This window comes from Phalangium opilio, unplaced genomic scaffold, assembly GCF_054372755.1.
Source record: "Phalangium opilio isolate 3A_F unplaced genomic scaffold, DU_Popi_V2 ptg000344l_1, whole genome shotgun sequence".
In the NCBI taxonomy this organism is placed as follows: Eukaryota; Metazoa; Arthropoda; class Arachnida; order Opiliones; family Phalangiidae; genus Phalangium; species Phalangium opilio.
Window position 1 is genome coordinate 118,333 of NW_028324227.1, and position 25,358 is coordinate 143,690.

At 39.8% G+C, this 25,358-nt stretch overlaps 3 protein-coding genes and 1 long non-coding RNA gene across 9 annotated transcripts; 2 read left to right on the plus strand and 2 right to left on the minus strand.

The window, feature by feature from the left end:
- Positions 1-83: 83 nt before the first annotated feature.
- LOC149609870 (acyl-CoA Delta-9 desaturase-like) lies at positions 84-7,395 on the minus strand. Its single transcript, XM_089859975.1, has 4 exons — positions 7,162-7,395; positions 6,376-6,506; positions 4,985-5,190; positions 84-3,528 (listed from the first exon to the last, which is right to left on the minus strand). Exons 1-4 carry the CDS (start codon positions 7,334-7,336, stop codon positions 3,078-3,080), a joined length of 963 nt encoding a protein of 320 aa, XP_089716101.1. The 5' UTR covers positions 7,337-7,395; the 3' UTR covers positions 84-3,077.
- A 4,694-nt stretch (positions 7,396-12,089) lies between these two features.
- LOC149609871 (uncharacterized) lies at positions 12,090-16,814 on the plus strand. 6 transcript variants are annotated; one of them, XM_089859979.1, is made up of 5 exons: positions 12,106-13,534; positions 14,171-14,318; positions 14,404-14,575; positions 15,665-15,907; positions 16,566-16,814. In XM_089859979.1, exons 2-4 carry the CDS (start codon positions 14,277-14,279, stop codon positions 15,904-15,906), a joined length of 456 nt encoding a protein of 151 aa, XP_089716105.1. In that variant the 5' UTR covers positions 12,106-13,534; positions 14,171-14,276; the 3' UTR covers position 15,907; positions 16,566-16,814. The 6 variants fall into 6 exon arrangements, with proteins under 6 accessions (XP_089716107.1, XP_089716105.1, XP_089716106.1 ...); XM_089859980.1 differs by having other exon boundaries at positions 14,187-14,318; XM_089859978.1 differs by having other exon boundaries at positions 12,107-13,534; positions 14,183-14,318.
- An 834-nt stretch (positions 16,815-17,648) lies between these two features.
- Positions 17,649-24,094, plus strand: LOC149609872 (uncharacterized). The gene is made up of 2 exons (XR_016376908.1): positions 17,649-21,692; positions 21,800-24,094. It is a non-coding gene; the product is annotated as an uncharacterized LOC149609872 (long non-coding RNA).
- LOC149609873 (girdin-like) lies at positions 23,866-25,351 on the minus strand. Its single transcript, XM_089859985.1, has 3 exons — positions 25,175-25,351; positions 24,445-24,526; positions 23,866-24,373 (listed from the first exon to the last, which is right to left on the minus strand). Exons 1-3 carry the CDS (start codon positions 25,204-25,206, stop codon positions 24,260-24,262), a joined length of 228 nt encoding a protein of 75 aa, XP_089716111.1. The 5' UTR covers positions 25,207-25,351; the 3' UTR covers positions 23,866-24,259.
- Between the last annotated feature and the right edge of the window lie 7 nt (positions 25,352-25,358).

Consider the following 25,358-nt stretch of genomic DNA (forward strand, 5'->3'; position numbering starts at 1 on the left):
AAGAAATAACAATTTCGAATCAATTCCTTTTTAAATATAGATGTATATGTATATATAGGCTATTAAATAAAATACACCGAAGCTTCGTACAAATACAATGTGTTTTTTAACCCTAAAGGATAATTTACGATACACTGGTATTATCATACACCTATTACAAAACCCTGTTAATAATCATTGCCTTTCAATCGAGGAAATGTAATCATATTTTGCTCAAGGCTTAATTATAGTATAGCCAAGGTGTACTGTCCGCGGTGACATTAGAAAAGGTTCTTGGCCAATAGGAAGCTGCCTTGAGCGCGCCTAACAAGACAACACCCCTTGACCAATCCACCTTATTTCCTATCGCCACCGGAAGTTACGCTTATCTCGGGACAGTCTGTCGTCCGCTACAAAGGCCAAAAATATGTACCGTAGCAAACGACAGACGAATTTCTTCCCGTTAGGCTTATCTCGGGAAGAGTTGGGACTGTAAGGGGAAGAAATTCGACTGTCGTCTGCTAGAATACATATTTTTGGCCTGTGTAGCGGACGACAGACGAAATTTCTTCCCACGCTGCTCCCCTCCACGAATCCCGAGATAAGCCTAACGGGAAGAAATTCGTCTGTCGTCTGCTACGGTACATATTTTTGGCCTTTGTAGCGGACGACAGACTAATTTCTTCCCGTTACGAGTCTCAACTCTTCCCGAGATAAGCCTAACTTCCGGTGGCGATAGAAATTAAGGCGGATTCAATTCACTTAATTAAACAAATAAATTGATCAGTTCAGTTCAGTTCTAAACAAACGCAAAAAGTATATAGTTTATACAGCTGTATTTATACAAGTGGACTATAATCGTATTAAAGTTATTTCTCCTCAAGACGCGTTGGAATGTTACGCTAAGACATTTTTCGCGATTCAACAGAAATTTCGAGTATAATATATATATATTATTTTGTTCCAAAATATATTGATCGGGGTTTTATTAAATATTAATTCGCTTTTAATTTAAGTTTTTGGTCAAATAGCTCTGCGTATTCAATTTTCACGGGAAAAGTTCGGATAACTTTAAATATTAAAACTAATTAAATCGTCTCTCGTAACAAAATGATAATTAGCATTTAATTAGTCTTAAAAATAATCGAGGACTACGAGCGCCACCTCGCCGCCATAGCTTTAGTGATGGCGTCTGCTAAATCGAACCTCTTACCACCGGGTAAGGTAGATTCGATTTAGCAGACGACACTAAAGCTAGGGCGGCGAGGTGGCGCGCCTAGTCCTCGCGATTATTTTTAAGACCAATTATTTTGTAGTTTAAGAGATCATTTATTTTAATTTTTAATATTTAATTAATTCCTTTTATATTTAGAAAAAGCAGCCGTTCTTTTAAAGGTCAAATCAGTCGCGTTATCTAACTGTCATTTTCCTTTAAAGGGATGTACAATCCGTTATGTATGGGCGTGTCTATAAGACTCAAGAACTATATTTTTTAGTAGTAGCGTTACTATTTCCTGGAGTAGTGATTAGGCTGTCGTCTGCTTGAACGACGTCTGTTTCTACGGTAGATGCCCATTCCCAATGCACTGAACTGATAATCCTACGAACTTCACGCATGCCCAGTAGAGCTATATTTGATATAGGCCCCGCCCGTACATAACGGATTGTACATCCCTTTAATCGTTTCCAAAAAATAATTAATTAGTTATAGACTATAACTATTTCTTCGCAATATAAATAGGCGGCCGCGTAATGTATTTGGCATGTATTTAAGGCTATATATATATATATAAAGGAGAAAAACAAATAAGATACGTACACGTATATATATATCGGATATTATGGAAAATACGCAACGCGCTTTCACGAATTTTTGTATATAACTTTAGCTTGGACGTCTTTTTTTATATATATATATATGTATATCCAATAAAGAATTAATGTTAATTTTAATTTTTTTCATTTAATTAATGAGTTAATTAATTAAATTTGAAAATAATAAATATAAGCTAGACTTTTTAAACAGATTTCAGATTACAAGTAATATCATAAACGTCTCGCCATCAATTTAGTTTTATCCCAACAATAAAAAAAGTTTGGTAAAATTTAAAAATAGAAACCCCGCCCACCCGCTGATATCGGGATACTGGGGGGGGGGGCGTATTGTTAGAAGGGGCGGGACCTAATGTTAGAAGGGGCGGACCATATTGGTGGGATGGGAAGGAGGGGTCTATTGTTGATATGGGGTGGGGATTAATGTTAGAAGGGGCGGGGCCTAATGTTAGAAGGGGCGGACCGTATTGGTGGGATGAGAAGGCGGGGTCTATTGTTGATAAGGGGTGGGGACTAATGTTAGAAGGGGCGGGGACTAATTTTAGAAGGGGCGGACCATATTGGTGGGATGGGAAGGAGGGGTCTATTGTTGATAAGGGGCGGGGACTAATGTTAGAAGGGGCGGGGACTAATTTTAGAAGGGGCGGACCATATTGGTGGGATGGGAAGGCGGGGTCTATTGTTGATAAGGGGTGGGGACTAATGTTAGAAGGGGCGGGGCGTATTGTTGGGATAGGAGGGCGGGGCGAAATGGGTGGTTTTGGTTTGATATCTCGAGCGTATTGTTGGGGAAAAAAAAAACCAGGGGTTGAAGCGGTGGTGCTACGCGGCTTATACATAATATTTTTTTAATACACTTAATTACCGAGTTTCTCCGCCCCCGTAATGGCGGCGGCGAGTAAGAAAATAAAGGGGGAAGACGAAAAACGAACGACGCCACGATGGTGGGTGGTGGAACGAAAAAAATATATATCACACCGGAAGAGCCGCCCACCATCAACTTGGAAAACGTTAATTAAGATTACGGAGAAATCTTCCTTTGAATTAATTCTTTTCTACGCAAAATGAATTAAAATATCGTTGGCGGCGGTAATCAAAAGAAGAAGGATTTTTGCGGTTAAAACCACACTGTCAGTCGAATACGTCTTTATCTACAAAATAGTTTCATTTCACATTAAAAACAACGTTCAATTCGAGGAGACGAGCGTCGCCTCCAACGAGGAACAGTGTGGCTTTAACTGTGTGGTCAGTTCATCGTCTCTCTATTAGTAACCGCGTTCCTTGTTGGTATTCGCGTGGCTTCCGTCTCCCGTTCGCATTTTCCTTTGCGTAATCATTTCCTTGGAAACTTTCTTGAGATCGTAAGCCTGTCCAATAAGGGCCATGAAATTAATAAAGATGGTGGTCAAATTAATCTTGATTCCGAATTCGCTGGTGGCGTAGTCCCAGGGGAACGTGTGATGGTAATTGTGGAACCCTTCGCCGATGGCCCCGAATGAGACGAACATGTTTTCGCTGGGGTTGATGGTCTCGTCGTAGGGCCGGTTCCCCCACATGTGAGCCGCGCTGTTGACCAGCCACGTGGCGTGCAGTAAGATGGTGTAACGCAGGAGACCCGCGATGAAGAAACTGTTCCATACACTCTCACCCCACAAGTAGACGGGAATCGCCGTTGGGATGACGAAACAGCACCATGGCACCAGATACAAGTAGTATCTGCGACAAAGAAATGGGGAGTTTTTATTCGGTTCAGCGACCTTTGCGCTACGACGCGTAAAAAAAACAACCTCTAATAAATTCAATGTCAACGGGACGACGGATAAAGACATTTTACACGAAGTAATTTTATCGGAAGGTTTAACCAGAAGTGTATAATACTTCTCCTCGAGAGAAGCGTACCACCACGACGCGGAGGGGTAATTGTAACACGATTCTTCCCAACATTCCTTAACATTTGGAGTGCGCGAGGTTACTAAACCGAATCACATACGCGTTAAATAGTTCCCCCTCATCATTTCTCTATTAGCGCTTAACTATTTGCCAAGACGCATACGCTTGTGGATTTTTTTCCCACCTTAAGACAATCAAGGTTCGTGCGTGGGTTGATTGCTGGGGATTTAGTAAATACCAAACAGTTATAGAATTCACCACCCTTGTTATGGCCATCGGGAGTTTGATGAGCGGGAGAACGTAAAAAAAGAGTTGTGAGCCCGGGAAGAATCATGTTAAGTAACTAAACTATTAAGAGGATACAGGATGTGTTATCCTTCTTCTATTATCCCCTTCTGGTTAACCTTATAATGCATTAATTGCAACTAGGTCTTTTTCAACATTAGTCCATTTTGGGAAATTGCTCGGACAGCAATGAAAACGGCATTCATTTTAAATTACTATCTATTTTCTAAAATGAACGCTCCAATATAAATTAAATCAGGGTTCTAACTAAATAAATAAAGAATATTACAGGAGAGAGGGGGAGAGAGAGGGGAGGGAGGGAGAGAGAGAGGGAAAGAGAGGGAAAGAGAGAGAGGGAGGGAGATAGAGAGAGGGCGAGGGAGCGAGGGGGGAGAGAGGGAGAGAGAGAGGGAAAGAGAGGGAAAGAGAGAAGGAGAGAGAGAGGGAAAGAGAGAAGGAGAGAGAGAGGGAAAGAGAGAAGGAGAGAGAGAGCAGGAGAGAGAGAAGGAGAGAGGGGGGAGAGAGGGAGAAAGAGAGAGAGGGCGAGGGAGCGAGAGGGCGAGGGAGAGAGGGGGAGAGAGGGAGAAAGAGAGAGAGGGCGAGGGAGAGAGAGGGAGCGAGAGGGCGAGGGAGAGAGAGAGGGCGAGGGAGAGAGAGAGGGAGAGAGGGGGGAGAGAGGGAGGGAAAGAGAGGGCGAGGGAGAGAGGGAGGGAGAGAGGGAGGGCGGGAGAGAGAGGGAGGGAGAGAGAGGGCGGGAGAGAGAGAGGGCGAAAGAGAGGGAGAGGGAGAGAGAGAGAGCGGGAGAGAGAGGGAGAAAGAGAGAGAGGGCGAGGGAGAGAGGGGGGAGAGAGAGGGAGTGAGAGGGCGAGAGAGAGAGGGAGGGAGCGAGAGAGAGAGGGGGGAAAGGTTGAAAATCTCAAGGTTAGAGGAAGCTAAGTAAAATAAATTTTCTGAAAATAATTGGGTAAGCGCGAGTGACAGGTTGTCAATTACTCACTTTCTTTGAAAAGCGACTACGGGATCGGCCTTTAAATCGCTAACGTCGATGTTCTTGCCCTTTTCACGGACATCGGGATGTTTTCGAACCAATAACCATCCCATGTGCGAAAAGAAAAATCCTCTGGTAGCGTTGTGCGGGTCAGCGTCCGTTTCAGAGTATTTGTGATGAACTCGATGGTCCCTCGCCCAGTCTAAGATATCATTCTGAAAAACGAAACGAAACAAAAGTATTATCATAAGTTTGCCACTGATTAAAAACTGGAGCTTGTCACGAAGAGACGAAATAGTTTTTAGTAAAGCGAAGACACCTGGTCAGGCGCTGTCAAATGCTTAGTAATGCCGCGGACTAAATAGGAAGATGGACTGCGAAATTATTCGCGTGTCGTCTGCAATTCACGTTTATCGTTCTCGAACTAGCATTACGAATCGTAAGAAGTATTATACTTATGGAACGTATAAACTTACGTTATTACGCGCGTGTAATAATTACGGAGCAATTAACGCGTTTCGAATACTAATCAAGGTAATTGCGAGTATTCGTAGGAAAAAGGCCAAGTGGCCTATTTCCTTAAGAGATTTTTGAATAATTTTCTCTAAACGTTTTCCTTATGGCAATCATTTAAATGACACGAATCTACTCGGCAATTAATATTTATTAAGGATCGATGTTTGGCGCGAAAAATAAGCCTACCACGTCGTTTCTATTTATTCGTAAAGTTAAAAGCACGCGGCTTTAATATAAACCAAATCCAAAGAAAAGTATCCATTGATACGCCCAGAGTTAAAACCTACTAAAAATAGGCCTGACTCTAAGATAGATTCATGGCGAACAATGCCATAACCGTAAGTTTATCACGCCTATAAGTACTGTACAAATATGGGTTACAACCGAGCATCTACCGCAGCAGGCTACTGTGACGTCAGAACTCGTATAGCGCTAAGATCCGAAGAGAGAAAATTTTGAAATTTCTGTCGCGGTGCAGCCACCAAGCGGTCGAGACGAAAAAAAATCATCCAGTGGAATAAAGGAGATTTTTACGTTTCGTATAGGCAGGCACTGGGGGGGAACGAATTTTACTTAAGCAACCCCAAATCCCTCTCTCTCTGGTGAGATAGAGGGGGGGGGGCGGTTTCAGTGGTGAAACATTCTAAAAGGGATAAAAGAAACGCTAGGCACTGAAGGCGGTACAATTTTGTATTGAAGTTGAGGTGATAAATGACACGGAGAGAGTATAGGGTTTCATTAAAGGGAGCCATAGGAGTAGCAGCCATCCATATCTCTACTTAGGGGCATGATAAACTTATGATAAGGTCAATACATGGCTAAACGCGTTCGTCAGCTTTAAGTCGCGAAGGAATTAAGAAGGGGGGGGGGGAAAAGTGTCTTACCTCAAAAGCGCAAGTGTTCAGGAATGCTAGCAAAATTCTCAGTGGTAGTTTGGCTTTGTACGATTTGTGGGCCCACAAACGATGAGCTCCGGCCGTAATGCCCAGTCCAGATATCATGTACATTAAAATTGCTAATAACGGAGAAAGGAATATTAACAAGATGGCCCAAGGGCTGGCCCCAAAATAGTAGCCACATCGTTATCTATTTAATTAGCACTTAAAATAAAATCAATATGAAGAACCAAAAGATACAAATTCAAAAGTATCCGACCCCAAAGATAAAAAATCAGAAGTATCCGACCCCGATAAAATAAAATCTCCCAGCTCAGTTACCCCTATTGGTGGGTTGAGGTACTATCGAGCTAAAATCTAACGAAAGCGACAACTACTACCACTACTACTACTACTACAACTACTACGGCTCGGGTGAAACTAAGAGCTCTACGATGTGGCTCCCACTTGATTCTCAGCGTGATAGGGTACGTTTCAACAGAAGGGCATAATAGAAGAGAAGTATTATATTATAATTCCGATCAATCAAAGAATGGAAAGAAATAAGAATAATAAATGTTTCGTAACTATATTTCTTATTGCATAGTGGTCAATATCTGGTAGGTAAGACGACAAGCCGACTCCCCCCCCCGCCCCCACCCCCCAGCATATTTAGGCTTGTTTTTGGTTAGAATTCAAATTAGGCGAAACAAATACTTTTTTTAATCGCTCAACTTAAAGGGGATTTCAACTTAATCTTCAGTTTCTAGCGAGTGAATAATATAGAGGACGAACCTAGTATAGTAGTCTTGTACATTGCTGACGTCGCAACCAGGTATACTCCGTAGAGCGAGGCCATGTGCAAGTAAGCGAAGAGAATGACGTTACGCCAGACTATTTCTTTCTTGTAAACTGGTTTTGGTCTCTCCTCGACGATGGTCTCCGTCACGGTTGAGCTTTTCGGAGTCATCTGCAACAACAAGTACCTTATAGAACCATTCCCACGAAAAGTATATAAGCGCCGCCGCTAATCGTCGTACAGTTCCTTCAAATTTAACGAATTAAGCCTTTTTTCCCGCTTCAATAGGAAAAGCATTTGACCCAATTTTGGAGGCTCGTAACTCTGTTTCTACTAGAGATACGGGGATGTCCTTTGAGTATGTTATAGCCCAATTTGTCCCCCATCTGACCATACTAAAGACTTTGGGCTGCGACAAACAGGGGCCAAGTAATTAAGCAAAACGTAAACAAACAACCCCTCCATAGGAATTGCATTTTAGACCCAACTTTGCAGCCTCGTAACTCTGTTTCTACTAGAGATACGGGGATGTCGTTTGAGTATGTTATAGCCCAATTTGTCCCCCATCCTACTATACCAAAGGTTTGGGGTTGCGTCATATAGGGGCCGAGAAATTAAGCGAAATATTCAAAAACATGCCATAAAAATAGCGTCACACCCAACTTTAGAGTCTCGTAACTCTGGTTGTTATAGACATAGGGGGATGTCCTCTGAGTATGTTATAGTCCAATTTGTCCCCCATCCAACCATACCAAGAACATAGGGCTACGACAAACAGGGGCCGAGATATTAAGCAAAATGTTTGTCAACGTATGGTATCGTCTCACTTATATTTGCTATGTTACTTATGATTTTTGCACTAAACTTTGGAGGCTCATAACTCTGGTTCTATTAGAGATACGGGGATCTCCTTTGGATATGTTATAGTCCTCTTTGCTCCCCATACAAGGATACTTTAAACTTGAGGCTACCTCAATATCGTCGTCAACTTATTTTTTGTCTCACTTATTGTTAGGAGGTTACTTTTGATTTTTGAAAATAAACTTTGCAGGCTCGTAACTCTGGTTCTAGTAGAGATACGCGGATGTCCTTAGGATATGTTATAGTTAAATTTGTCCCCCATCCAACCATACTAAGAACATAGGGCTACGACAAACAGGGGCCGAGTACTTAAGCAAAACGTAAATCAACAAACAACCCCTCCATAGGAATTGCATTAGACTATACTTTGCAGGCTCGTAACTCTGTGTCTACTAGAGATACGTTTTTAGTGCCACCTCTTGCGCTGTCGCTTAAGTAAAAAAAAATAACCGAAAAGTAAACTTAAATTGATTAGTACAAAACTACAAACTTGCCGGGAGTGTGGCGCACTCCTGTAAGCCAAGCTACTGGGCGGCATGGTTTGAGGGAATAAGACACATGTCGGCGATCCTACCCTATAGGTGCCGACTGCCCCGTGTCCGCCGGAGTTGACTTGACCCCCAAACCCCCTCCGTCAACTCCCAAGTAAACCTCAATTCCTGGGATTGCAAAGCCCTCTGGCGCCATAATGGTAGCTGGTTCCCCGCAAACAATTACACCTTCTTTACTTTCGACTGCGCCAAGACGCTTTTCGTACACCCTGAACTCGGGTACGGCGTTCGTGGCTTTGGCGGTTGCTTCGCATCCTTGCGACTTGCACGACCAATAAGCAATTGCAGGTCCCCCCTTTTTCGTCACGTGGAATATGTGGTTGAGGATCATCAACCACATGACGGGTTTTAGCGAGCTGATATTCCATATCTAAAATGAAAGCCTTCTAACAAGGATTAAGTTACCTTCATTTGCCTCGGGTCAGTGGGTCAGTGGGTCAGTGGTGTTAGAATTTTGTAAGGAAATTCAGCGATTTATAGTGGTCATTTAGCAGGCATCAAAAATGGTAACTAAATAATAATGTATTTTGTTTTGATATTTGAAAAACTTGCATTTCGATCTTTACGGAGACCTCCTTACTTGATCCTTTCTTAAAGGGACTGTAAAGTAGGCATCGGCGGGTGGGTAAAAACTTTTTGAAATACGTCACGGGCAACACGTGACAAGATACAAAGAATCCACATGGAGTGGTGGGACTAGTTAACACCTAGTCCTTGTTTTTTGCGAGATTCCAGCGCCAATTCTCTCAAGTGTCAATTTTCGAAATAAAACGAGCTAAGCTTCTTTGAAGCACGCCTGCCTTTCCTAAGTCACGTGTCTCTGACGTATTTCAAATAATTTTTAACCACCCGCCGATCCCTTCTTTACAGTCCCTTTAAGCACCCCCGCCCGCCCGCACGAATAAATCCCATTTTCGTCGTAAATTATTAGACATTTTTCGTGCTAACTTGTGAGCTCTCTCTAATGATTATATAAAACCAGAAGGGGATAATAGAAGAAGGATGCCACTCTGTATCATCTTAATACATTAGTTATGTAACGTCAGGCTCACCTTTTTAGTTTGCTTTCCCGCTCATCAAACTACAGACGGGCATCGCACCGTGCTAGGGTCAATTCTATAACTGTTTGGTACTAAATCCTCAGCAATCAACTCCCTAACCTAGTCTTGGGGTGAGACAAAAATCCACAAGCGCATGCGTCTGCCGTCTTGCCAAATAGTTTAACGCAAATAGACTAATGATGAGGGGGGAACTATTTATCGCGTATGTGATTCGGTTTTGTAACCTTGCTCTAAATGCAAAATGATGTTGGGGGTAGAATGACGTTACACTTACCCCGCTTTGTGGTGATACACTTCTCTCGAAGAGAAGTATTATATACTTCTGATAAAACTTACATTGTGCAGCGATTTCTAAATTTTCTGACATTGTTTTATTTGTTATCAGTATTATTATTTAATTGTATAATTACTATTATTATTGTTATACTTATTATTATTATTATTATTTTAATATTACATTATTGTTCTCATATTATTGCGCTCCCATAGTGTCTTTCCGTAACATGCCTATGTATTCGATTTACGATGTTCACACATACGTCACACTGTTGACTTTGTGAACAACACATTCAAATAAATAAATAAATAAATGTAGTGTCAGCTTAAACTCTCTGATGTCACTGTATATTCGCCACTAGCATAAGGAGATCATCTCTCTAAGGGCCCAAGCGCATCTATTAGCAAAAACATCTAGTTCTGCTAGATGTGACGTAGATTTTGTATAGGGGCTCCTTCCGAATTTTTCGTGAAATTCGCGGGAGAGAAAAATAATTTTCAAAATCAGCCACGACCGATATCCTAAGGCGGTCGTGATCTAGACGCGAGCTTTGAGATAACGCTCCCAAGCGGTTGGGAATCAAACTAAAACACACGGGTAGGCGAGAGAGGAAGGACTAAGGGGAAAAAATAAGTAAGAGAATTTCCAGAACCCCCAGCTCTCTCAGACACAAGAGGTAAATTCGCGCTTAGTAAAAATCACGAAGAGCTGTCGTGAGAAATCTTTGAAGGAGGGAAAAATGTTCAATGCCGGATTACTCTGCAGCGAATGCGCTCGGCCTCTGTTTAGGCTATACAATTATTATACCACTTGAGATGAGACGGATAGCTGACCAAATCGGACATACATACATCTCAACCGTAACATAGAATCTTGGGCCCTTAGAGAGATGATCTCCTTATGCCACTAGCATTAGCGAGGAAGAATCGGATCCTCCATCCGATTTAAATGCTTTCGTTTCTTTGGCGCATTTTTAAAATCTGAATCCCAAGCTCGATTAGCCTAGGTTTTCAAGTGACAATGTCGCAAACTATAAAGTTTGCCCCTTTAAAGGGAGGGTGAAGTAGAAAATCAAGTGATCATTTTTTAACGATTCTTCTACTAATTATAAGACCAGCCTGCCTAGTGAAACCATGGATGAAGGATGCGCGTGCAAAACATTAGACGCTCTACAGGATGTGCAACTCCCTATACTAAAAAGTAGACAAGTCGATACTAGCGCCGCCTGGCTACCAGCGCTGGAAGCCCTCGCGGGAAAAATAAAAAATACAGGACATAAGAAAAAAACAACTGTTTTGCTTCTAGCACGTGACGCTAAGGAAAAAAAATAGACGGTAGCGCGTGTTTTTTTTCTCGTGTCCAGTATTTTTTATTTTTCCCGCGAGGGTTTCCAGCGCTGGTAGCCAGGCGGCGCTAGTATCGACTTGTCTACTTTTTAGTATAGGGAGTTGCACATCCTGTTGAGCGTCGAATGTTTTTCACGCGCATCCTTCATCCATGGTGAAACATCCAGGAGATACCAGCTCCGGATGATTTTAAAATTCAAATAAGGTTCAGATTTTAAGGATAATTTTAAGACTGCCGACCAATCGCGTAACGCCCTGCCTTCTTGTTAACAAAATTCTCGTGGCACGTAGGAACCATATTTTTATTGCAAACAGAACATATCACCTCACATATATGAGCGATAAATTATCACATACTGTTACTATCACAACTATTTATTTTTGGTTTTTTTTAGGAGCTGTTTCAACACCTTTAGGGCTGGTTAAATTTAGGAACATATGGTGTTTTTTGTTTTCAATTTTGAGTAGCTGCCTATTAAAACGCCGATAGTCTTGTCGTATGCATTAGAATTTTCCAATTATAGGAGAATATAGGAATTATCATAAAATTATAGGAGAAAATAGGAAGGACTTAAAAATATAGGAAAAAATAGGAAATATAGGAAGAGTGGTCAGCCTGTCAACCACATATTCCACGTGACGAAAAAGGGGGGACCTGCAATTGCTTATTGGTCGTGCAAGTCGCAAGGATGCGAAGCAACCGCCAAAGCCACGAACGCCGTACCCGAGTTCAGGGTGTACGAAAAGCGTCTTGGCGCAGTCGAAAGTAAAGAAGGTGTAATTGTTTGCGGGGAACCAGCTACCATTATGGCGCCAGAGGGCTTTGCAATCCCAGGAATTGAGGTTTACTTGGGAGTTGACGGAGGGGGTTTGGGGGTCAAGTCAACTCCGGCGGACACGGGGCAGTCGGCACCTATAGGGTAGGATCGCCGACATGTGTCTTATTCCCTCAAACCATGCCGCCCAGTAGCTTGGCTTACAGGAGTGCGCCACACTCCCGGCAAGTTTCTAGTGTTGTACTAATCAATTTAAGTTTACTTTTCGGTTATTACTTTCGGGTAGAAAGAGGGGGAGTTGAAGCTAGCGCGGCTTTGGCAAGGAATTTTGGCTCTTCTCGCTTTTCTTTTTTATTTATTTGTTATATTTTCCTCCTAATATCCGGTTCACCGTATTTCAACCAGAGAGAATTTAGAAGGGGAGTGGAAGGCCCCCCCTTTGACTCTATTAAACGTGATGACGCCCAAACAAGATGTCGCGTTGAGCTTTTTGGAGTAGGCGAGTTTCCGGTCACGTGTTCTAAAATCTATCTACCGGAAATCGACCTTCCTAGATAACGTTTAGCAGACGACGTTGCGCTACATTCCAAACCACCCCTTCCACTCCCCTTCTAAATTCTCTCTGTTTCAATCAATAAGAGGGCAGAGAAAGATGCGCGCGCACACCGGAAGCTTAGAGGTAAACTTTCAAAGCGAGAACACTCCAGCCAAGCCTTCTACTCCCCCTCTTTCTACCCCTCTTTGCTAAAACCCGTCATGGAGCGCCCTGAAGAGAATTCATAAAAAATAAGTTTCTGTCTAACCAAGAAGTTATATCAGTATCTCAGAGAGAAGGTATAAGATGCCTTTGTATTCGCAGGGCGCCATAGTCCCAGTACCCCTTTCAAAATACAAGGGGGGGGGGGCGTTAAAGGAGGCGCCGGGATATTTCGCTAGCTCTCCTCAGTCGGAAAATATGACTGTAATTTTCGTCACTCGCGTCGTCGCGCTGACGTGAGTTTTCAAGAACCAATGAGATGCTGGTTGTAATTTAGAGACGGGGATTAACTCCGGACAGGCTACGTTTGGACTGGAGATAAAGCTGGAAATCTGGCGAATTTATACCTTCTCTCTGAGATACTAGATATAACTTCTTGGTCTAACTATGTTGAAAAAATGAACTAGTCGAAAAAGAGCTAAAAAATAATTGTCCGCAATTTCTTATTTTTTAGTTTTTTAAATATTAATTTTAGTCGCTTCAAAAAGACGATACGAGTTTACCTTTGAGGGGCTAGATTTAAAGTGGGACCAATTGCTTATTGGACGTGCAAGGCGGAAGGATGCGAAGCAACCGCCGAAACAACGAGCGCGCAGTCGAAATTAAAGAAGGTATAATTCTTTGCGGGGAACCAGCTCCCATTATGGCGCCAGAGAGCATCGCAACCCCACCTCCGTCCACCTCCGCCACCGAAGCTGCGCCAGAGGTGGACGGAAACATTCACCCGCAATCAGCCACGAGTAAGTTGATAAGCGCTTTACCAAGCGTGTCTCGGTACTTTGTTAAATTTGGGTGTAACGACCTTTCCCTTTTTAATTTAATATGCTAATAGAGTAATCTCGGTAGAGAGGGGAAAACCAGTTTATCCCTCCCTTTAGGCGCGCTTTTGTAAGAGGGAATACTGAGCGCGCTTGTTAGGGGGGATGACACGTAGATTGGAGATAGAAGGGAGTGACGTTGCTGTACGTAGCGCCGATACTACTCTCCATGCTCCGTGTCATCCCCCCCAAGGAGGGTAAAAAATAAAGTGATTTTTATCTAGTCTTCTACTTTTTGGCCTATTGACGCTTTTAGATCTATTTTTCCTTTCCGACTAATCCGCGGTTCCATTTGATAGCCTAAATAGAGCTATCTCAGTTGTGATGTCAGTGCCTAGGTAAAACGTCAGGGGCTTAGCTTTGGCAGTGGGCGGCCATGTTTGGTACCGCTTTGGTTCTATGGGCAAATAACATGGGTGACGTCACACTAAGGCTTCTGAGATAGCTCTATAGCCCCTGCTCTTCCAAACGTAATAAATCATATACCAAAAGAAAGCTTACCCCTTCGTCTATTCATTGCACACCATTATAACGAGCGCAAACAATAATTAACATTAGTTTTCCAATAAGAAAGCTGAAGAATTTGAGACTACACTAGAGATCTACAAGAACAAGCTAATTGATCAATCCGATCTGAAAAGACACGTAAAAAAAACAGGAAGAGATGATCTCTGGATACATTCAAAAGAACACGCAATTGGAAGCGGTAAGATCCTTAATATTTTATTTTGGCCAATTTTCACCTACTTTGATTAGATTAGAGTAAAAATTAATTGACCTGACTATTTTAGGAAGTGGGCAAAACTGCCCAATTAATGAAGCAGGTGGCATTATCGCGCAAAAATGATGCCCAGGAGTTAAGTAAACGGTTATTTGAAGAGACCAGAAAAGCGGATCATTTTGAGTTCGAATGTAAAAGCATGGGGGAGGTGGACGGAAACATTCACCCGCAACCAGCCACGAGTAAGTTGATAAGCGCTTTACCAAGCGTGTCTCGGTACTTTGTTAAATTTGGGTGTAACGACCTTTCCCTTTATAAAAGAGTTTTTAATTTAATATGCTAATAGAGTAATCTCGGTAGAGAGGGGAAAAAACCAGTTTATCCCTCCCTTTAGGCGCGCTTTTGTAAGAGGGAATAGAGTAATTTCGGCTGAGAGGGGGAGTGAACTGTGTATCCCCTACGTTAGGGGCAACTTTGTACTAGAGAATACTATTTGCTCCCGGAAGGGAAGGGGAGGGGGGATATCACTAAGGTAAGAGATAGAGGGTTATGACGTTGCCGTATATGGGAAAGAAATTACTCTATACTGAGCGCGCTTGTTAGGGGGGATGACACGGAGCATGGAGAGTAGTATCGGCGCTACGTACAGCAACGTCACTCCCTTCTATCTCCAATCTACGTGTCATCCCCCCTAACAAGCGCGCTCAGTATTCCCTCTTACAAAAGCGCGCCTAAAGGAAGCGATAAACTGGTTTTTCCCCTCTCTACCGAGATTACGCTATGGAGTGACGTTGCAATACGTAGCGCTGACATTACTCTATAGAGAGCTATCAGTGGGGTGGAGCTATGATTTGTGAGATAATTTAGACGACCATATTGGTGCGTTGAATGCGAGAAGAAAGCTGAAAACCACCAATATGGCTGCCAGAACTGAGGTAAGGGTTTGACGTAGTATTCAGTTCACCCAAATGAAAGATCTCTATTTAAAGGGACTGTAAAGAGGTCGGCGGACCGTTGAATTTTTATTTAAAAAAAACTCACCCGACCCATCCTCCCCTCTCTTGTGATTGGTTGAGTGCCGCCCTGCTTCGGCGTTTCCCCAGTTCTGACCCGCGAGAGTCCGAGACCCCCCCCCGCTGCGTTTGCTAGAAGGAAAGACTTTCGTTTTGCTCACCCCCCCCCCCCGGGATTGTGACGTCAATAACGACGTTTTCAAAAAAAATTCCAACGTCCGCTGACTTCTTTAGAGACCCTTTCATGCTCTGAATTCCCTTTCAAAATTCTAACACCAATGAAACGAGGCATTCATTGTTACAAGGCTTTCATTTTAGATATGGAATATCAGCTCGCTAAAACCCGTCACGTGGTTGATGATCCTCAACCACATATTCCACGTGACGAAAAAGGTGGGACCTGCAATTGCTTATTGGACGTGCAAGGCGGATTTATGCAAAGCAACCGCCAAAGCCACGAACGCCGTACCCGAGTTGGCCAGTGGCGCCGCCAGGGGGTAGGCTGGGGAGGCTCCAGCCTACCCCCCCCCCCCGTAAATTTCAGATGGGCCCCGAAATGAGGTAACCATTTATACCTACCTATTTATTTTGACCTACAAGGCAATTAACGTTAGACAAAGCTTCACGAGTACGATGACCCTTTTAGCGAAAAATCCGTTATTCCTTGACCCACCGCCTCTTTCATTCCCCTCCGTCCCGTGTAAGGGGGTCCGCGACCGGGACATTGACGCGCGCCCAGATTACCGATCTGTTCTCCATTCCTACTTCTAAAATTAAATCTATCCCTGATATAATAATATTTATTAATTGTCTATTGTCTGATAATAGAGTAGTGTCGGTAGAGGGGGGAGGAGACTGTGTATCCCTCCCTCTAGGCGCGCTTTTGTAAGAGGGGATACTGTACGCGCCTGGTAGGGGGATGACACTAAGAGATAGAATAATGTCAGTTCTACGTATGCAAACGTCATACCCTTCTATCTCTTAGCTAAGTGTCATCCCCCCTACCAGGCGCGTACAGTATCCCCTCTTACAAAAGCGCGTCTAGAGGGAGGGATATACAGTCTACTCCCCCCTCTACCGACGCTGCTCTATGGTATGACGTTTGCATAGTAGAACTGACATTACTCTATACTGAACTTTAATACATTATGATAGTTGTAAATTTAATATTATCGACGCTACGCTGCGGAACTAAATTTTTCTCTTGAAATTTTATAAGGGGCCTCGAAATTTTCCTTAGCGGCGCCACTGCAGTGAGTTCAGGGTGTACGGGGGAAAGTAAAGAAGGTGTAATTGTTTGCGGGGAACCCGCTGTCATTATGGCGCCAGAGGGCTTTGCAATCCCAGCGGGGCCGAAGCTGCGGAGCTCGACAAAAACATTCACCCGCAACCAGCCAGGAGTAAGGGGATGACTGCCAAATTTCAACTCGCTGTAAAGCAATACTCAATAAAGACTTGTTGTTCTTAATTTAAGACTCCAATATTATTAAATACCCATAACTATAAAAACTAACCTACTAAGCCTACACCCTAGCAAATAAGACGTGTTCAAACCATGATTACGTGAAAGAAACTTGACAGAGATCTGAAATTCAAAAAACCCGCCTAGCCAGTCACAAGTATTTACGGAGTAGCAAGAATGTAGACAGTTTGAGCGAGAATGGGAAACCTCATCCCCGGAAAGGCCATCTTTGTGTCGTTACTGTCGTCGTGACGTCGTAATCAATCGAAAATACGCAATATTTATTGGTAAAAATGTCCAGTGACCCCCCTTTAGTTCTTAAAAGCATTAAAATATTATTATACAATGCTTAATGCTCTTTGCTTATTTCCGGTCCTACCTGCGGCCGGCATCAGCTGAGCTGAGTCTGGCAGCCTGTGCTTAGCTCCTGTGTGACTGTGACCTTTCGTGTTTGCGTTTGTATTTAGTTTAATTTAACCAAGTTCTTTCGTTAATTGCAATTAAAAATGGTTAAGAAGTGTTCAAACCATGATTCCGTGCAAGAAACTTCCGTGTTTTATTCAGTTTTAAAGACCAAAGGTAATCGAAAAACCAATGTTTACGTAAAAGTACCAAGGCTTAAGCAATGACAGTTTAGAAAGGGCCAAGGCTTAGTGAGTGTCTTCAACTCTTCATAGAAAAGATTGGAATTTGGGGGGATGGTTAAAGGTTACGTCAGTAGAGTATGTTTGGAACATTTTTATAGCAGGTAATATATGCATAATTTGGTAGGATTGCACTTTACGTGACCCATCCAACTAACGATGGTTTCTAGTTAATTGGACCATGAGGAGTCCGAAAAAAATAGTTAAAAAATTATTTGGCCGCCGCAAGTTGGTTAAAAAAATTTTTGAAAATTTTAAAATCCATGCACTTACCGCCATTGAAGTCGCTATCCGCTTAACGCATTCTGCACTCAATCTGGCAAAAGAAAGCCGAGGGGACTCTAAAAAATTGACGGACTCGCGCCGGAGTTATAGCTATGGAATTTTTTAAGCTTGCGGAAACCGTTTATTTCTGATAAAAGGATGGATATATAAATGCGAGAAAAACTGAAATGTTGGTGAAAATCGTTGAATTTTTAGGAATTAGATAATTGATAACGGTAAATTTTGGAAAAAGCCGTCAAATTTTTCGGGAATATTTTTTCTTAAATGTGTCAAATCCTTGGTAAATTTGATTTTTTGTAAAAAAAATTTAAATAAAAAGCATAGAGCTATTGCAACTATGTTTTAGAAAAGGTGTCAAATTATAGGGAAATTAGAAAATGTCAACGTCAATATTTCAGAAAAGGAGTCTAGTTTTTTTGCAACTATATTTTGGGAAAGGCGCCAAATTATTGAGAAAGTACCAAATATCAATATCAATATTTTGTAAAAGGCGTCAATTTATTTCAACAAAATTTGGGAAAAGGCGACAAATTATTGGGCAGTTAGCAAATGTCAACATCAATATTTTAGAAAAGGTGTCAAGTTATTTCAAATATATTTTGGAAAAGGCGTTAATTTATTTCAACTTCACTTTGGAAAAGGCGTCAATTTATTTCAACTATATTTTGGAAAAGGCGTCAAATTATTTCAAGAATATTTTTGAAAAGACGTCAATTTATTTCAACAATATTTTGGAAAAGGCGTCAATTTATTTCAAGAATATTCTTGAAAAGACGTCAATTTATTTCAAAAATATTTTGGAAAAGGCGTCAATTTATTTCAACAATATTCTGAAAAAGGCGTCAATTTATTTCAACAATATTTTGGAAAAGGCGTCAATTTATTTCAACAATATTTTGGAAAAGGCGTAAATTTCAACAACATTTTGGAAAACGCGTCAATTTCAACAACATTTCGGAAAAGGCGTCAATTTCAACAATATTTTGGAAAAGGCGTCAATTTATTTCAACAATAATTTGGAAAAGGCGTCAATTTATTTCAACAATATTTTAGAAAAGGCGTCTAGTTATTTCAGCAATATTTTGGAAAAGGCGTCAATTTCAACAATATTTTGGAAAAGGCGTCAATTTCAACAACATTTTGGAAAAGGCGTCAATTTCAACAATATTTTAGAAAAGGCGTCAATTTCAACAACATTTTGGAAATGGCGTCAATTTCAACAACATTTTGGAAAAGGCGTCAATTTCAACAATATTTTAGAAAAGGCGTCTAGTTATTTCAGCAATATTTTGGAAAAGGCGTCAATTTCAACAACATTTTGGAAAAGGCGTCAATTTCAACAATATTTTGGAAAAGGCGTCAATTTATTTCAACAATAATTTGGAAAAGGCGTCAATTTATTTCAACAATAATTTGGAAAAGGCGTCAATTTATTTCAACAATATTTTAGAAAAGGCGTCTAGTTATTTCAGCAATATTTTGGAAAAGGCGTCAATTTCAACAACATTTCGGAAAAGGCGTCAATTTCAACAATATTTTGGAAAAGGCGTCAATTTATTTCAACAATATTTTGGGAAAGGCGTCAATTTATTTAAACAATATTTTAGAAAAGGCGTCTAGTTATTTCAGCTATATTTTGGAAAAGGCGACAAACTATTGGTCAATTAACAAACGTCAACATCAATATTTTTCGGCAATTTGATAAATGTAAACACCATTTATAAAATATCGTCCTTTACATTTACCAAACTCAGGAATAATTTGACGCCTTTTCCAAAATATCGTCCTTCACATTTACAAATTCCCGAATAATATGACACCTTTTCCAAAATATCGTCCTTCACATTTATCAAATTCCCGAATAATATGACACCTTTTCCAAAATATTGTCCTTCAGATTTGTCAAATTCAGGAATAATTTGACACCTTTTCCAAAATATCGTCCTTCACATTTATCAAATTCCCGAATATGACACCTTTTCCAAAATATCGTCCTTCAGATTTGTCAAATTCCCGAATAATATGACACCTTTTTCCAAAATATCGTCCTTCAGATTTGTCAAATTCAGGAATAATTTGACACCTTTTCCAAAATATCGTCCTTCACATTTATCAAATTCCCGAATAATATGACACCTTTTCCAAAATATTGTCCTTCAGATTTGTCAAATTCAGGAATAATTTGACACCTTTTCCAAAATATCGTCCTTCACATTTATCAAATTCCCGAATATGACACCTTTTCCAAAATATCGTCCTTCAGATTTGTCAAATTCCCGAATAATATGACACCTTTTCCAAAATATCGTCCTTCAGATTTGTCAAATTCAGGAGTAATTTGACACCTTTTCCAAAATATCGTCCTTCACATTTATCAAATTCCCGAATAATATGACACCTTTTCCAAAATATCGTCCTTCAGATTTGTCAAATTCCCGAATAATATGACACCTTTTTCCAAAATATCGTCCTTCAGATTTGTCAAATTCAGGAATAATTTGACACCTTTTCCAAAATATCGTCCTTCACATTTATCAAATTCCCGAATAATATGACACCTTTTCCAAAATATCGTCCTTCAGATTTGTCAAATTCCCGAATAATATGACACCTTTTCCAAAATATCGTCCTTCAGATTTGTCAAATTCCCGAATAATATGCCACCTTTTCCAAAATATCGTCCTTCAGATTTGTCAAATTCAGGAATAATTTGACACCTTTTTCAAAATATCGTCCTTCACAGTTATCAAATTCAGGAATAATTTGCCCCCTTTTTCAAAATACCGTCCTTCACATTTATCAAATTCAGGAATAATTTGCCACCTTTTCCAAAATATTGTCCTTCACATTTATCAAATTCAGGAATAATTTGCCACCTTTTCAAATTATCGTCCTTCACATTTGTCAAATTACCAAATAATTTGACACCTATTCCAAAATATCGTCCTTCACAGTTATCAAATTCCCGAATAATATGACACCTTTTCCAAAATATCGTCCTTCAGATTTGTCAAATTCCCGAATAATATGACACCTTTTCCAAAATATCCTCCTTCAGATTTGTCAAATTCAGGTATAATTTGACACCTTTTCCAAAATATCGTCCTTCAGATTTATCAAATTCCCGAATAATATGACACCTTTTCCAAAATATCGTCCTTCAGATTTGTCAAATTCCCGAATAATATGACACCTTTTCCAAAATATCGTCCTTCACAGTTATCAAATTCAGGAATAATTTGCCCCCTTTTTCAAAATACCGTCCTTCACATTTATCAAATTCAGGAATAATTTGCCACCTTTTCCAAAATATTGTCCTTCACATTTATCAAATTCAGGAATAATTTGCCACCTTTTCAAATTATCGTCCTTCACATTTGTCAAATTACCAAATAATTTGACACCTATTCCAAAATATCGTCCTTCACAGTTATCAAATTCAGGAATAATTTGCCCCCTTTTTCAAAATACCGTCCTTCACATTTATCAAATTCAGGAATAATTTGCCACCTTTTCCAAAATATCGTCCTTCACATTTATCAAATTCAGGAATAATTTGCCACCTTTTCAAATTATCGTCCTTCACATTTGTCAAATTACCAAATAATTTGACACCTATTCCAAAATATCGCCCTTCACATTTATCAAATTCAGGAATAATTTGCCACCTTTTCTAAAATATCGTCCTTCACATTTGTCAAATTACCAAATAATTTGACAACTATTCCAAAATATCGTCCTTCACATTTATCAAATTTGCAAAAAATTCATCGATTTTCCCAAAACATTTCAGTTTTCGTCGCATTTATATTTCCGTCCTAAACGGTTTCCGCAAGCTTAAAAAATTCCATAGCTATAACTCCGGCGCGAGTCCGTCAATTTTTTAGAGTCCCCTCGGCTTTCTTTTGCCAGATTGAGTGCAGAATGCGTTAAGCGGATAGCGACTTCAATGGCGGTAAGTGCATGGATTTTAAAATTTTCAAAAATTTTTTTAACCAACTTGCGGCGGCCAAATAATTTTTTAACTATTTTTTTCGGACTCCTCATGGTCCAATTAACTAGAAACCATCGTTAGTTGGATGGGTCACGTAAAGTGCAATCCTACCCATAATTTAATATTTAAGACTCTTCAAAACATTTCTGTGTTCCCAAACTGTACTTTAGCCCTTAGCACATTCAAATTACACAGTTTTTCAAATAAATTTAATTTATTCAAGGTTAATTATAGCATAATTAATTACATTTAAGTCGCGGAAATTAATTAAAATATACATTTTCCATGTTTTATGTCTATATATTACCCTTAATATTATAGATTAGGTTAAGTTAGGTTGGGTTTGATTAAGCTAGGCTACTTTGCAGGCTCGTAACTCTGTTTCTACTAGAGATGGGGGGATTTCCTTTGAGTATGTTATAGTCCTATTTGTCCCCCATCCAACCATACTAAGAACATAGGGCTACGACAAACAGGGGCCGAGATATTAAGCAAAACGTAAACAAACAACCCCTCCATAGGAAAAGCGTTTGACCCAATTTTGGAGGCTCGTAACTCTGCTTCTACTGGAGATACGGGGATGTCCTCTGAGTATGTTATAGTCCAATTTGTCCCCTTTCCAAGCATACTAAAAACGTAGGGCTACGACAAACAGGGGCCGAGATATTAAGGAAAATGTGCGTCAACTTATGGTATCGTCTCACTTATTTTTATTATGTTACTTATGAATTTTGCTCTAAACTTTGGAGGCCTATAACTCTGGTTCTATTAGAGATACGGGGATGTCTTTAGGATATGTTATAGTCCAATTTGTCCCCCATCTAACCATACTAAAAGCTTTGGGCTACGACAAACTGGGGCCGAGTACTTAAGCAAAACGTAAAGAAACAAACGCCTCCATAGGAAATGCATTAGACTATACTTTGCAGGCTCGTAACTCTGTGTCTACTAGAGATTCGGGGATGACCTTTGAGTATGTTATAGTCCAATTTGTCCCTCATCCTACTATACCAAAGGTTTGAGGTTGCGTCAAACAGGGGCCGAGAAATTAAGCGAAATATTCAAAAACTTGCCATAGAAATAGCGTCACACCCAACTTTAGAGGCTCGTAACTTTGGTTCTACTAGACATAGGGGGGATGTCCTTTGAGTATGTTATAGTCCAATTTGTCCCCCATCCAACCATACCAAGAACATAGGGCTACGACAAACAGGGGCCGAGATATTAAGCAAAATGTTCGTCAACGTATGGTATCTTCTCACCTTTATTTGCTATGTTACTTATGATTTTAGCACTGAACTTTGTAGGCTCATAACTCTCGTTCTATTAGAGATACGGGGATCTCCTTTGGATATGTTATAGTACTCTTTGCTCCCCATACAAGGATACTTTAAACTTGAGGCTACCTCAATATCATCGTCAACTTATTTTTTGTCTCACTTATTTTTATTGGGTTGAGATAATTTGCAAATCACTCTCCATATTCATAGTAGTATTCTAGTCAATTATTAAAGCGCGAAATTAATTTGAAACTCTTATTTACTCCTCATTACTTCCGATCAGACTGCTGATTCAAAATTTTTAGGCAATCGAGCAGACGATCCTTCTACCCTATAACCATGCAATCACCGCGATTGGTCTACAAATTAATTTGGCAGACCAACCAATTCCCGAGTTTGGTCTACAAATTAATTGGCGAAACAATAACAAACCTGAACATTACTTGTCAATGGGCCGTTGTTAGGGCCGGAAATAAGCACAGGACAGTGGACATTGTCCAATAAAATTTTAAAATGTCCCATAATTTTTTCAAAAACTAAGGGGGTCACTGGACAGTTTGACCAATAAATTTTCCCAAGTTTTGATAGCTTGACTATAGAGATGCAACACTATTTTTGCACACTCCAGTGGACAATGTTCTATAAATTTTCAAGTCAAACAGGGGGTCACGGGACACATGTCCTATAAGAAATTTTTCTTATTTCCGGCCCTGGCCGTTGTCAGTCCCAAGATTCAAACTCTCAAGCAGACGACGCTTCGTTCTACTCAACAACCGATCACCGCGATTGGTTTACAAATTAATTTCGCAGACCCACCAATCAATTCGATTTCTATTTCAATAAATTGAAACTCATTTCTAAAATCAATATCAGTGAATTTTTATTTGAACATGAAATATTTGTTATTTACATTTTTAAATGTGTCGAATTTCATTTCTAAAAAGTTCCATGAAAATTAAAATGTTAAATTATAAAAAAGTTCCATGAAAATTAAAATGTTAAATTACAAAAAAGTTCCATGAAAATTAAAATGTTAAATTACAAAAAAGTTCCATGAAAATTAAAATGTTAAATTACAAAAAAGTTCCATGAAAATTAAAATGTTAAATTACAAAAAAGTTCCATGAAAATTAAAATGTTAAATTACAAAAAAGTTCCATGAAAATTAAAATGTTAAATTACAAAAAAGTTCCATGAAAATTAAAATCTTAAATTACAAAAAAATTCCATGAAAATTAAAATCTTAAATTACAAAAAAATTCCATGAAAATTAAAATCTAGCTTGTGACCGCGTTCTTCTAAAATATCAATTTCGTCTTTGTAAGCCTTGGCCGTTCTGGCGCCTTGCACCAATTCCAAGTTCTTAAAAGTTAAACAAACAAATTTAAATATCGAATTTGAATTTTCCTTTGGCATTTTCCGCCAATACTAACTTCGTTTCTGAGTCGGTTTGATAGGTTTTTATGCCTTTCCAATTGCTCTTTCAACTCGGCAATTGACTCGTTCTTTTCATCCCTACAAACGCATTTCACACATTTTAACGTCTTTAGTAAGCGAGTAGAGATGTCACTCGATAATTAAACAAATAGCGTCGCGAATTACCGATAATTAAACAAATAGCGTCGCGAATTACCGATAATTAAACAAATAGCGTCGCGAATTACCGATAATTAAACAAATAGCGTCGCGAATTACCGATAATTAAACAAATAGCGTCGCGAATTACCGATAATTAAACAAATAGCGTCGCGAATTACCGATAATTAAACAAATAGCGTCGCGAATTACCGATAATTAAACAAATAGCGTCGCGAATTACCGATAATTAAACAAATAGCGTCGCGAATTACCGATAATTAAACAAATAGCGTCCACTTTTTTTTTATTTAAATTTAGGAATAGTCGTAAACTAATTTAAGATTTAAACTAACAAAGGGCTTGAAGGCAATTAATTAAATTTAGGAATAGTCGTAAACTAATTTAAGATTTAAACGAACAAAGGGCTTGAAGGCAATTAATTAAATAATGAAAGAATTTCCAGGACTAGTGGGAGGAGTGACAAGTGGATAATATAACACATTAAACAATATGGCTAATAATTATAAGTTTTTACTGCCATAACCGCAGCTTTTTGCTTTTTCGCTAACTTTAATCTTTACATACCTCATGTCCCGATCACTAGGCGTAGAGGGCATCGTAATTAAAAATAAACTTTAAAATTTATAAGTTAAATAATAAAAGCGATAAAAACAATAAAAACATTAAAAGCGATAAAAGCAATAAAAACGAATCCGAACCACACACAACGTCTTTTTATAGCTAAAAATCTGGAGGCACCAAAGAGAAT

What these genes read in the sequence shown, in the direction of transcription:
- LOC149609870 (XM_089859975.1), bottom strand. Translation starts at nt 7,336, where the DNA reads ATGACTCCGAAAAGCTCAACCGTGACGGAGACCATCGTCGAGGAGAGA. An exon ending in GTACAAGACTACTATACTAG is followed by an intron (nt 6,507 to 7,161) that starts GTTCGTCCTCTA and finishes CTCCGTTATTAG; the next exon opens with CAATTTTAATGTACATGATA. An exon ending in TGAACACTTGCGCTTTTGAG is followed by an intron (nt 5,191 to 6,375) that starts GTAAGACACTTT and finishes TTCGTTTTTCAG; the next exon opens with AATGATATCTTAGACTGGGC.
- LOC149609871 (XM_089859979.1), top strand. Translation starts at nt 14,277, where the DNA reads ATGATCTCTGGATACATTCAAAAGAACACGCAATTGGAAGCG. An exon ending in AGAACACGCAATTGGAAGCG is followed by an intron (nt 14,319 to 14,403) that starts GTAAGATCCTTA and finishes TGACTATTTTAG; the next exon opens with GAAGTGGGCAAAACTGCCCA. An exon ending in TCACCCGCAACCAGCCACGA is followed by an intron (nt 14,576 to 15,664) that starts GTAAGTTGATAA and finishes CTTTCATTTTAG; the next exon opens with ATATGGAATATCAGCTCGCT.
- LOC149609873 (XM_089859985.1), bottom strand. Translation starts at nt 25,206, where the DNA reads ATGCCCTCTACGCCTAGTGATCGGGACATGAG. An exon ending in CCTAGTGATCGGGACATGAG is followed by an intron (nt 24,527 to 25,174) that starts GTATGTAAAGAT and finishes ATGCGTTTGTAG; the next exon opens with GGATGAAAAGAACGAGTCAA. An exon ending in CAAACCGACTCAGAAACGAA is followed by an intron (nt 24,374 to 24,444) that starts GTTAGTATTGGC and finishes TTAACTTTTAAG; the next exon opens with AACTTGGAATTGGTGCAAGG.